At 52.6% G+C, this 13,092-nt stretch overlaps 1 protein-coding gene and 1 long non-coding RNA gene across 2 annotated transcripts in view; both read left to right on the top strand.

Moving 5' to 3' along the window:
• EIF4EBP1 (eukaryotic translation initiation factor 4E binding protein 1) overlaps window positions 1–13,092 on the top strand; it is a 19,186-nt gene extending 6,094 nt beyond the window's left edge. The window contains exons 2-3 of the mRNA XM_007127471.4: window positions 10,251–10,430; window positions 12,641–13,092. Coding sequence (XP_007127533.1) covers window positions 10,251–10,430; window positions 12,641–12,672 — 212 coding nt within the window. The 3' untranslated portion in view covers window positions 12,673–13,092. The remainder of the gene's footprint in view (window positions 1–10,250; window positions 10,431–12,640) is intronic.
• LOC129391664 (uncharacterized) lies at window positions 889–3,349 on the top strand. Its single transcript, XR_008616249.1, has 2 exons — window positions 889–1,266; window positions 2,282–3,349. It is a non-coding gene; the product is annotated as an uncharacterized lncRNA (long non-coding RNA).

Genomic DNA, 13,092 nt, shown 5'->3' with positions numbered 1-13,092 from the left:
GGACCGGGACACGAACCCATGTCCCCTGCATCAGCAGGCAGACTCTCAACTGCTGCGCCACCAGGGAAGCCCTAGTTGGGCATTTTTTGATCATCTTGCCTGAGCTACTCATCTGGCTGCATACAGTTGGCAGCTGGATTGCCCTGGGCTGGAAGGTCCAAGATGGCCTTAGCCACCTGTCTGGGCATTGCTGGGGACAGCTGGAAGGTTGGGCTCTCTTTCTGTCCTCGTGGTCTCACATCATTCAGAATGTGAGCTTGTTTACATGGCAGTTTGCAAGGCCTCTTAAGGCCGAGGCTCAGAAGTCACATAATGTCACTGACATGGTATTCTGTCAGTCAAGGCAAGCTGCGGGCTAGCCCAGATTCAACGAGAGGGGAAAATAACTCCTTTGAATGAGGGAAGCCGCACGTGCAAACAGGGATCGGAGGATTTATGCAGACCACGCTTTTAGACGATGTTCCACAAGGGCCAAGCCTCAAAGAACAGTCCTTTAAGGAGACTTAACTGCCCGTCCTGCTGTGTGGCCAGCAGAGCCAGGGCCAGGTGTAGAAGCAGACAGGAATCACAAGCCTGTGAATTGACTGTTGGTTTAAGAACAGAGGACACCTTCCTGAAAATATTGAGTCATAGATCCCATGCCCCATTTTCAAGCCCTTCTGTCCAGCTCCAGAAAGCAAACCATACAGATGGCCATGGTGCCAGGCCACTGGGCCATACATTCACTTGGTGTCATGCCTTCTCTTACTAACTGCTGCCCAGCCTACCTCTTTCCCCTTCAAGAAGCCGGGCTTTGGGTACATCCTTCAGAGGAGCCCATGCTTGCCCAGCCCTGCTCAGCACTCGCATTTGAACATCCTTGATTTTCTGGAATACTGGCAAGAGGGTGATGTCAGGTGTCTGAGCCCAGCAGTCCACAGGAGGGTGGGAGGGAGACTACTGGGGGTGCAGACGGGTTCACAGTCAGCACACGCCCGGTGAGGCACACGGTGTGGAGGTGAAGAACTGGGTCTCTTGCCTTAAAGAGTGGGTGTGTATAAGTGGGCTTCTCTCTCTCTTTTTTTTTTTTAAAGAGCTCTGGGGAGTGGCAGGGAGACTTCACAAAGGAAGCAGACTTGGGTTTTATTTTATTTTTATTTATTTTTTAATTTTTTAAAAATTTATTTTATTTTATTTTATTTTATTATTATTTTTTGGCTGTGTTGGGTCTTTGTTGCTCCACGCGGGCTTTCTCTGCCTGCGGTGCGGGAGCTACTCTTCGTTGAGGTGAGTGGGCTTCTCATTGTGATGGCTTCTGTTGTTGCGGAGCACGGGCTCTAGACACGTGGGCTTCATTAGTTGCAGCATGGGGGCTCAGTAGTTGTGGCTCACGGGCTCTAGAGCACAGGCTCAGTAGTTGCGGCACACGGGCTTAGTTGCTCCGTGGCCTGTGGGATCTTCCCAGACCAGGGCTCAAACCCGTGTCCCCTGCATTGGCAGGTAGATTCTTAACCACTGTGCCACCAGGGAAGCCCTGGGTTTCTCTCTTCTGCTCTTCTGAACAAAAGGGGAAAGGGGGCCTGTATTAATTTGTTAGGGCTCCCGTAACAAAATCCACAGACTGGGTAGTTTAAACAACAGAAGTTTATTTCCTTCTTGGTCTGGAAGCTGGAAGTCCAAGATCAAAGTGCTGGCAGGCTTGGTTTCTCCTGAGGCCCTGCCCTTGGCTTGCAGACCGCAGCCCTCTTGCTGCCTCTGCACCTGGTGGGCGTCCTTCCTCTGTGGAATCTCTCTCTCCTCTTACAAGGACACCAGCATGTTGTTTTAGGGCCCCTACCCAACGGCCTCATTTTAACATAATGGCCTGCTTAAAAGACCTTCTCTCCAATTAGGGTTACACTGAGGTACTAGGGGTTGGGGCTTCTGCATGTGAATTTGGGGGGTGCCATTCACAAAAAACAGGGCCCCTCCCGTTTCCAGCAACAACAGGGGTGGGGCATTTCAGACGGGCCCTCCCCTGTTGGTAGTGAGTTTCGGAGGCAGCCTTACCTGGCTCTGCCAGGTGCACAGGGAACGGGGAGGAGCTGGGCCGGCCCTAGAAGAATTCGTTCAGCTATTTTGTTCTGAACGTCCCTGTAAAAGCCTTGACCCTTCTGCTTAATTTTCGAATCAACCGGCCTATTCCCTCATGGGGCCTGAAGGGAGGGCCCTTTGCCACTCGCTGGTGGCACCTTTGTTACTCCAGGACCTTCATAAGACCCCTTGACCCACGAGAACGTGGGCATCTTGGTTCTCTCTGCAGAGCTGGCGGGGCCAGACGTGAGGGCAGTCTTGGAGGGAGCGTGCTCTTCTGCTTCTCCACCAAGATTCTCTCCCGGACCCGGTCGGCTCCGCGTGCCCGACAGACTGCGCAGCGAGAACAGCCGCCCAGGCAAGGGCGGGGAGGGAGAGCCCTGCGGGCCCGCGCGGCCGTGCCTCCCGCTCGTCGGTGGTCGGGGCACCGCCGGTGAGCCGGCTGTAAGCTCATGAGTGCGTGGCTCCCGGGCGGCTGGCCCGCGTCCGAGCACAAGCGTCCGGCCCTCCGTCTGACCGTGTTGTGAAATGCTCTCCCGCTCCTGGAAGGGGAACAGCAGTTCTAGGAATTCCGCACTTGTACTCTGGTCGGGCCTCACGTCCTGCGGAGGAGCGCTGCTGCCAGAGAGGCCCGGGGAGAGCGAGCGACCAGCGTCTCAACTTACAGGGTCTCAACTTACAGGAGCCGTATCCAGACGCCGCTTGGCCCCCAGGGGAGGGCGGGACCGCAGGGGGGGGCCGGGGATGAAGAAGGAATCTAGGAGGCCTCCCTCCCAGGGAACATCCTGTTCTGGCCAAACAGGCGGGAAAGGAGGCAGAAGTCTGGAGACCCCTAGGACTTCCCCAGTGGCCGGTGCGGTGGCCCCGCTGCCCTGCTCATGATAAACAGAGGCTGGTGTTGGAGGCGGCACGGGCTGGGTCTGCCTCAGGATGGCTGCGAGGGGCCGGCCTTTCTGAGCCTCAGTTTCCTGTCTGGGAGTCGAGGACAATGTGTCTCCCTCCTGGGGGTCGAGGGGGCCACGGAGACCTAGCAGGTCAGGCTCTGAGCGCCGCCCCCCTGCCCACAGGCAGGCAGGGCTCACGTGGTGATGTGATCTTCAGGCCACTCCTGGGAGGCGCGGGTCTCGTTTGCACCGAGCTGTGGAATGAAGCTGGGACTGGGAGGTGAGGGCTGGTGTGTGGCGCACCCGGGTTTGAGCCCAGAACTGCTGCGTCCCCGGCCCCGGGCTAGTTACACTTGAAAAGCACCTGCCCACAAGGAGATCCTAAAAATAAATGGTTGGTGTCAGAGCTGGAACAGACCTGAGAGATTACCTCTAAATCCTGGCACGGGGTTGGTGCTTTAAAAATAGTTTGAATGAGCCCAGAACAAGCCCTTGTTTACCGGTGCGGAAACCAGACCCTAGGGAAGGTCTGCCTAGCTTTATATGTTCAAACAAGCTGTCCTCACCCCAAAACCTGCCTGGAGAAAATTTGGTGCACATCCAGGGAAGTCGCCCTGTGGTTCTTGAAGCATGTTTCTGTGGACCAAAAAAGGATGGAGGACGCCCTTACCCTCCCCCATCTCCACCCCTGCCCTTTCCCCACAAGTCTCTTCGCAGGTTGCTTGCCTCCCCTCTGATTTGTCCCAATTTTTTGTTTGTTTCTTTGTTTTGGCCCCCATCCAACTGATCCCTGGTGTGGATGGGACTGAATAAAGGGTAAAGTAGTCACCTGAAGCCACACTGGCCGTGGTAATAGCTAGGGTTTGTTTGTTTAGGGCTCACATTGTGTCAGCCACTGTGCTGCCCCACGCAGTGACCCTGTGAAGTGGCACTGTCGTCGTCACCATCATCCCCATTCTACAGAGGAAGAAATCGAGGCACAGAGACACAGAGCAATAACGCCCAGAGTGGGTAGAGCCAGCAAGTGGGAGAGCTGGGTCTCTGACCACTAGGCTGTAGGAAGAGAGCAGCACCGTATTCTCCCCCACCAACCCCTACTCCAGTGTTGTTCCCACCCTTTCTCTCCATAGCTGGGAACTCTGGCAGCCCGCTGGACTTACGGCGATGCATCTGAATGGGCTTTCAGTTAGAAGGCAGCCTCAGTTATTCTCTACATGTAGTTCGAGACCCAACCTTGAACTCTCCCCCAGCACCCAACGGGATCCCGGCTACACAAATGGTTGGAAGCGTGATGCGGGTGGGGGTGGTCCACCTCTCTTCTCCCCCCAGCCCTGCAGGGTGGCAGGTTCTGGATTCCCCTGCTCTGCACCTCCAGTACCTCCCATCTGAGTCACCCACGGACCACCCCCCAGTTTGAGGCAGTGCAGAATTGGGGTGATTTGGATGCTTCTCTGGCTCAGGGGTTCAGGGTCAGGGGGCTTGGATTCTCTGTCGCCAGCGATACACACGGGGTAGATCTCTCCCTGTCCCTCTGTGATCCCCACCTATGCCTCCGTTTTTAGACTCCACACACTTGACAGTAATCGTTTGTTTCCAGGTCTTTCTCCTCTCACTAAGTGTGTGTCTGAGATCAGGGAGCTGTTCCTATATCTAACGGTCCCTTACATCCCTCACACCTGGCCTGCTGTGGTCCAAAGGGGTTCAGTGAGGGACTTCCCTGGCGGTCCAGTGGTTAGGACTCAACGCTTCCACTGCAGGGGGCACAGGTTTGATCCCTGGTCGGGAAACTAAGATCCCTGCAAGCCCCATGGCGTGGCCAAAACACAAACAAACAAAGGGGTTCAGTGAGTGAATACATGACTGACCCAGCACACCTACTCTCAGGGATTGAGCAAAGACTGGCAATTTTGTGGGTGAGTGTTAACACTTCTCCTGATCCTTGAATACAGTTGTGGAGTTAAAGTCTAGCGTGGACGGGGCTGGTACACACGGCCTGGAGGTGCTGGAGGGGTGAGCGTACCACTCCGTCCCCAGCCCAGCAGAGAGCCCCCTGGGCTTTCATGGGGTGGGGAGGCTATCTTGTTCCAGCCACGGCAGTTTTAACTTGACTTACTAGGAAAGGAGATTCTGACCCTATATCCTTATTACAGTTTTGTATTAAAAAGTTCCGTGTAAAAGATGTTTTCTTTGCCTTAATCCTTATCTCACCCCCAGAGATAACCAAACACAAAATACAGTTCTGTGACTTTTTCATGAAATACTGTGGACAGTGTACACTTTTCTTATTCCAAATAGTACCTGCACAGCATTGTATTGTAGGTCTGACCCATAACTTATTTAACCTGTCTCTTAGTTTAAAAAAAAAAATCAAAGTTGTATATATATAAAGTTATAGGACTTCCCTGGTGGCTCAGTGGTTAAGAATCCGCCTGCCAATGCAGGGGGCACAGGTTCGAGCCCTGGTCCTGGAAGATCCCACATGCTGCAGGGCAACTAAGCCCGTGCACCAGAACTATTGAGCCCGCGTGCCACAAGTACTGAAGCCCACGCGCTCACAGCCTGTGTTCCATAACAAGAAGCCACCACAATGAGAAACCTGCACACCGCAAGGAAGAGTAGCCCCCGCTCGCCGCAACTAGAGAAGGCCTGCGTGCAGCAACGAAGACTCAGCGTAGCCAAAAATAAGTAGATAGATAGATAAACAAATAAATAAATAAATTTATTTTTAAAAAAGTAGACAGGGAATTCCCTGGTGGCACAGTGGTTAAGAATCTCCTGCCAAGGCATGGGACATGGGTTCGAGCCCTGGTCCGGGAAAATCCTACATGCCGCGGAGCAACTAAGGCCGTGTGCCACAACTACTGAGCCTGTGCTGTAGAGCCCGTGAGCCACAACTACTGAAGCCGGCGCGCCTAGAGTCCGTGCTCCGCAACAAGAGAAGCCACCACAGTGAGAAGCCCGCGCACCTCAACAAAGTGAGCCCCTGCTCACCACAACTAGAGAAAGCCCACACACAGCAACGAAGACCCAATGCAGCCAAAAAATAAATAAATAAAAATTAAAAAAATAAAAACAGTAAACTGGTTTAAAAAAAAAAAGAAAAAAGACTCATCTCTCAATTCAGGAAAAGGCTCTCTTCTTTTTTTCTATTCAAGTAAATTCTTTTGATCAATTTTTCTTTTCTCTCTTTCTTGACTTCCTATTATCCAGGATTTGGGTACTATCTCTAATTGGTTATCTTTTTGTCTTCTGCTCCCTTTATTATCTGTTTCCTCCTGTTGGTTTCAATTTGTTTTGTTTTGTTTTTGGCTGCGATGGGTCTTCGTTGCTGCGTGCAGGCTTCCTCTAGTTGTGGTGAGCAGGGGCTACTCCTCGTTGAGGTGCGTGGGCTTCTCATTGCAGTGGGTTCTCTTGTAGCGGAGCATGGGCCCTAGAGCACACGGGGTTCAGTAGTGGCGGCGTGTGGGCTCCATAGTTGTGTGTGGCTCGCAGGCTCTAGAGCACAGGCTCAGTAGTTGTAGCTCATGGGCTCTAGAGCGCAGGCGCAGTAGCTGTAGCTCGTGGGCTCCAGAGTGCAGGCTTAGTAGTTGTGGCACGTGGGCTTAGTTGCTCTGCGGCATATGCAACCTTCCCGGACCAGGGCTCGAACCCGTGTCCCCTGCATTGGCAGGCAGATTCTTTTCCACTGTTAATTTGTTTATTTATCTACTTATTTATTTATTTATGCTGCGTTGGGTCTTTGTTGCTGCGCACGGGCTTTCTCTAGTTGCCTTGAGCAGGGGCTACTCTTCGTTGCGGTGCGCAGGCTTCTTGTTGCGGTGGGTTCTCTTGTTGCGGAGCACGGGCTCTAGGCACGCGGGCTTCAGTGGTTGTGGCACGCAGGCTCAGTAGTTGTGGCTCGCGGGCTCTACAGCACGGGCTCAGTAGTTGTGGTGCACGGGCTTAGTTGCTCCTCAGCATGTGGGATCTTCCCAGACCAGGGCCTGAACCCGTGTCCCCTGCATTGGCAGGCTAATTCTTAACCACTGCGCCACCAGGGAAGTCCCTGTTGGTTTATTTGAATCTCTCATTAAATGTTGTGAGCTTTTTTTCAGAAATGCATGGAGACATTTGACTGTTTATATTTAAGAGTGAGGTACTTAAGAGCTGACTGGAAGCCCCTTGTGAGTTGTGGAGACTGGTGAACTCAATCTAGTGGCTAGTTGGTTTTTTGCATTTGGGATACCCCCCTCCCAAAATCCGTTTCTACAGATCATTATCTTTACTCTTGATTCTGAAGCAGGGCAGGGCTGGGGGTTTGAGGCCACCATTCAGGAGGTCAGCTTTACTTATTTTCCCTGTCTCCCCTCCTCCTGGATGAGGAATGTGTGGCACCTCTCCCTGTTCTCAGCCCCCATCCCCATTTTCCTTGATGCCTCTAATTCCTGAACCTTCCTGGGTTCTGACCCCGCTTGCTTCCTGTTGTAACCTCCACTGCCACCTTCCTGCATTTAGTTGTCACCCTTTCCCTCTCTCTGTCAGAATCACTCCTCCATTCACTTTCTGTCTTCATATATCATGATTTGGAGAACAGTTGGAACCCCTTTTGCATCCAGGTGGGAGCATGTGCTTCTACTTGTTCTTGGTGTTCTACTTCTCTCTCTTGGAGAGAAGCAGTAGGGAACACTGGCTTTGCTCTACCAGCTGGAAGCTGCCTAGATCCTCAAAAGCTTTTGTTTATAGAAACCTAGTGGAGGTGGGTCATTTTCCCTTACACAGAGAGGAAGTAGGCCCTCAGCTGAAGAGTGTTACGTGGGGACGGGCTGGTGTGACACCCACATGCGCCAGAGGATCACACTTGACCAGCACCTCGCTCAGCCTCGCAGGGACCGTGGCATCCCCTGCTGGTTTCCACTTCCTGTCCCCGTATGCAGGCCACGTCCTCAGTTCCGGGAGACAGCAGCAGCCTTGTCAGCTAATGGTTCCTATTTTTGACAGTGTGGGACTGTGTGTGTTTTGTAAAGTTTGCGTCCTCTGTGGGAGGCTTAGGGAATTTCCAGAAGATCACTGTTCACTGAAGCTGTGTGATGGTGGATCCCATGAAGGGTTGGAAGAAGAAAGGGTTAAAAAGCCAAAGCAGCTTCATCTCCAGCTCCTATTCTTCACCAGCCCCAAATTAGTCAGTGGTGGCTTTGTGGTCTCCTCCGCTCCCAGGCTCCATGCCTTGTCAGCTGACTTTCTGAACGCCCTGTTTACCCTCCTACAGCCTCCCTCCCTGGCTGAATTATTCTGATGGTGGCTGTCTCGGGTGCCACCTCTGCTGGCATTTAGGTTATGGATTTTATTAACTGAAGTGAGGATTTTTATTTTTAAATAAGTGCACTAGCTATAGGATAAAGGGCACATTGTTTATTTATTTTTCTCTTTTAAGCGTAATTACTGACTTTTCAAATGCTGGGGGCTACTTCTGAGTATGTACCCTGAAGAATTGAAAGGAGGGTCTCAAGATATTTGTACACCCATGATCCTAGTAGCATTATTCACAATAACCAAAAGGTAGATGCAACCCGAATGTCTGTGAATAAACAAAATTGGTATAGCCATACAATTGAATGTTATTCAGCCTTCAATGGAAGGAAATTCCCACATGGGGTCCAACCATGTGGATGAACCTTGAGGACATTATGCTAAGTGAAACAACAGTTGCAAAAAGACAAATACTGTGTGATTCCACTTATATGAGGCACCTAGAGCAGTCCAGCTCAGAGAGACAGAAAGTGGAGTGGTGGTTGCCAGGGGCTGGGGGAGGGGGAGTTGTTTCCTGGATAGAGTTTCAGTTTGGCAGGATGAAAACAGTCCTGGAGATGGGTTGTACAACCATGCGGATGTACTTACACTACTCAACTGTACATTTTAAAATTAGTTCAGATGGTAAGTTTTATGTTGTTTCTATTTTACCACGCTTGTTTAAAAAATTGCTGAGGGCTAGTGACCTTTAAAGAACCTCCCCAGAAGCTGCTGACCTCCAAGTTGTTTTTGTTTTTCTTTTTAAATTTATTTATTCTATCTATTTATTTTTGGCTGCGTTGGGTCTTGGTTGCTGCGCACGGGCTTTCTCTAGTTGCGGCGAGCGGGGGCTGCTCTTCGTTGTGATGTGCAGGCTTCTCATTGCGGTGGCTCCTCTTGTTGCGGAACATGGGCTCTAGTCACGTGGGCTTCAGTAGTTGTGGCACGCGGGCCCAGTAGTTGTGGCTCGCAGGCTCTGGAGCGCAGGCTCAGTAGTTGTGGCTCACAGGCTTAGCTGCTCCGCGGCATGTGGGATCTTCCCGGACCAGGGCTCGAACCCATGTCCCCTGCATTGGCAGGCGGATTCTTAACCACTGCGCCACCAGGGAAGTCCCTCATCTGCGGTCTTTATCATACTTTGCATTCTACTTGTACATATATTTAATATTTTTCTTTTTATCACCTTCTCTTTTAAATTTAGTTTTTATTATTACATATATCATGTAATATATAACATGTACTATTACCGTATTCAATTATATCCTATTGTATTTATTAAAAGGAAGCTTGATATCACAACTGTATATGGAAAAACCAGACTCACTTGCTGTAAATAGAAGGTAGCTATAAAAAGAAACATAATGACAACAAGACAGTTTTAAATTCTGGCTAGATTCCTCTGCCTGGTGATGGCTAGGAGCCTGGGGCCTGCTCCTTGTTGAGAGGGGAGCCATCAGCAAATGTTCGGGAGGTGTTATGTTACTAGGACCACGCTGGTGCTTCCGAGATAATCAGGATTAAACAAGGGCCCAACGGGAGTAACCTTCTCAGTCTTCACTCTTGTTTGAGGAATCAGCTGGCCTCCCACCAGGCTCCTGGGTCCTCTGCTTGAGAAAACACTCCCTTTTTAAGGAGTCTCGCAGGCAGCCGCCCCCATAGGAGGGGTCCTGGGTGCTTTAAGGATAGTGAATCATAAGACATGGCCCCCTCACCCTAGGGTGACACTTGAGAAAGGAGAGTCACCCTCTCTCCTGTGTAGAAGCCCTGGAGTGCAGGGACGCATTGGAGCGGATAGGTAAAGGATGCTGGGGGCGGGGGTGTCTCAGGGGAGATGGGGCAGTTTGGTAGCAGCAGGGTCCTGGGCTGCAGCCAGGCATGAGTAAGCCTCACTCCTCCGTCCAGGCTTTTGCAGGAAAACCTGCCACCTGCGCTGCAGCCACACCTCAAAGACATGGGGGAAAACAGCAGGCTGGCGGGGGGGGCGGGGGGGGGGCGGGGCGGGGAGTCCGCCATGGCTATGGCTTTATCAATGTCCCCGCCCCCTGCCAGGTACCAGGATCATCTACGACCGGAAGTTCCTAATGGAGTGTCGGAACTCACCTGTGACCAAAACGCCCCCGCGGGACCTGCCCACCATTCCCGGGGTCACTAGCCCTGTGGGTGATGAGCCCCCTACAGAAGCCAGCCAGGACCACCTGAGCAGCAGCCCAGAGGACAAGCCGGCGGGCGGTGAGTGGCCGGGCTCGGCCAGGCTCTCCCTGGGGAAGGGAGTGTGTGTGGTCCCATCAGCTCAGGGGGAGTTCCAGGGAGGGGAATGATGCTCCTGCATGGAACCGCCCAGAGTCCAGAGGGTGTGGGTAGGGACTGGAGTGTAGAACTTTCATCAGAACCAGCCTTCCCCGGGAAAGGGGCCCAGGAACCGGAGGAAAAGCGATTTGGCCTCAGATAATCTCATTAGTGGGGAGCTTGCTTGAAACGCCAGGGGATCACGCAGGTAATCACAATTACCTTTGTGTAATTGTCCCTGAAGCGTTTCCGGGTGTCTGTGATACTCGGAACCCACCCACGATATTTGTGGGCAGGAGGTGACTTATCAAAGCCACCGCGTCCTCGCCCTCTAGGAAGTTACATGTCTGTGGGATCAGAAAGGCATCCAGGATGCCTTCTGTTAGGGTGTCCGTAGCGGATTCTGGAGATGGTAGAAACAGTGCAACCAGTTGTTTCTGCAGGTACCACATGGTGTAGCTGGGTTCTTCCTGGTGTCTGTGCCCCACACCCCCTGCCAAGCGATCAGAGCAGCCACCCCGCCAGAGGTGTGTGAATGCCCTCTTTGTGGCATCGGGACTGGCTGGCAGGAACATCTGAGCGCTCCCGCTACGTGAAGGATGCAGCATAAGCACTCGTAGACAGCCTGAGTCAGCCTGGAGGCCGCTGACCCTTCACCCAAAGGCAGTACACCAAGCCCAGACAGGAAGGAGCTGGGACCTCAGGCTGGGCTGGCTCTGCTGACAGCAGCAGAGAACCCATCTCCCCAGAACCCATCGCCTGCAGGATGTGGTTCATTATTAACTCGGGAACCCCAACTCCCAAGACGGGCCCCAGTCGCCCTGCCTTCAGACTTGGAGAGCCTTGGAGGGAAGGGAGGTGGACTCGGGCACAGAAAGCGCAGTAGGAAGGACGGCCCCAGGCAGCGCAGTTCCCTGCCCTTTGTTACAGGATGGAGAGAAGGAGGGATAGAGTCACATGGTCAGTCCCCCGCTTAAACCAAAGACTGGTAGTTGAGGATGGAGGTTGTCATCACCTGAAATGGTTGTGTCACCGCTACCTGAAGGCTGTCCATCGCCCGCACTTGCACACCCTCTTCCCTCCCAGTTTCTAGAACTGCTCTGGCCCATAACAAATGCGGATTAGCCCAGCAGTGCCCCAGGCCAACAGCTCTGACCCCACAATAACAGCCTAGTGGTCTGCATGGTTGTTGGGATGGGGTGTAGTGGAGGAGGGGGACATGATTTTCCATTTTGCTTGACTGGCTATGAGAAGCCAAGGCTCCCACACTTGGACCCACATATTTGTGGGTAGACGAGGGTAGTTGTTCCCCTCTGGGGGTCACAGCGGGCATCCTGCCCTGTGGAACCTTGGAGCAGTGTTGGCCAGGAGATCGTGAAGGAGGCAGTTCCATTAAAAAGGAAAACAAGGGAATTCCCTGGCGATCCAGTGGTTAAGACTCCACGCTCCCAATGCAGGGGGCCCAGGTTCAATCCCTGGTCAGGGAACTAGATCCCTCAAGCCACAACTAAAAGATCCCTCACACGGCAACGAAGATCCTGAGGGCCGCAACTAAGACCACGCACAGCCAAATAAATAAATACATTAATTAATTTTTTAAAAAAAGAAAAAAACAAGCTGCTGCAGCATGAATTAAAATTGAAAATTTTAATGGTAAGAGTTGGACAAGGGCAGTGAGTGGCTGAATTACCCAAATAACTTCTGTATCACAGGGTCAGGCTATTCTGTGGGGAATCAGATGTATGCCTAGTAGGTTAGGGTACCACTTTCTAAACCAGAAGTTGGGACATGTGCTCAGAAAGGATTTATGTTTAAGAAATATTTGGGAAATTGTATTTATTTCAAATCACAAGGAGCCATTCACTCTTATTAAAGATCATACAAATTATACAAAATTCAGGGCTGTCACCTCTCCTGTGGGGAGACGTGATCTCTGTGCTTCATTTGGGGTTGGGGGAGGGAGCACAGCTGGACGTGTGTTTCCAGGAATTCCTGGTCCTGCCCTCCCTCCATTCTCCTTGGAAGCACAAACCTGGCCCTACTCTCCTTGTGGGAACAGCAGAATGGGAAACCACGCCTCTTCTTGGCCTCTAGAATGTCAGCGCTACCACATGCCCATGGCTCACCTGGCCCTCTGTCCCTTCTCTCCCCAGGTGAAGAGTCACAATTTGAGATGGACATTTAAAGGGCCAGCCGTCGGAGTGAGCAATGCCGCTGGGCCCCAGAGGCCCGTCTCGGGAGAAGAGTCACACCAGCCAGGCCTTAGGAAAGTTACCATCCTGGGCAGGCGTCGGGCGTGGAGCCTTCCAGCCCAGCCCGCTGCTCCCTCACTCAGGGCACCTGCTCCCCCTCCCCCTTCGTGGACACCAGCAGATACCTCCGCGTGCCTCCAGCCCTGCAGGAGCTGTCACCCCGAGGGCAGTGACCTCAGGCACACCCTGCAGCCCAGGGCCAGCTAGTGGACACGGAGGAGTCCTCCGGCTCTCCCAGCCCTCTCCTCCGGGGGCCGCACCCACCCCTTCCTTAGGTTGGTGTGTGGGAAAGTTCCCCTCCCACTCCCTTCCCAAGAAAGGAAATAAAAGCAACCTTCGCCCTAGGGCCAGGA

This window comes from Physeter macrocephalus, chromosome 20, assembly GCF_002837175.3.
Source record: "Physeter macrocephalus isolate SW-GA chromosome 20, ASM283717v5, whole genome shotgun sequence".
NCBI classification, from domain to species: domain Eukaryota; kingdom Metazoa; phylum Chordata; class Mammalia; order Artiodactyla; family Physeteridae; genus Physeter; species Physeter macrocephalus.
Note: the sequence above shows the minus strand (reverse complement) of the source record. Positions and strands in the feature narration are given on the sequence as shown.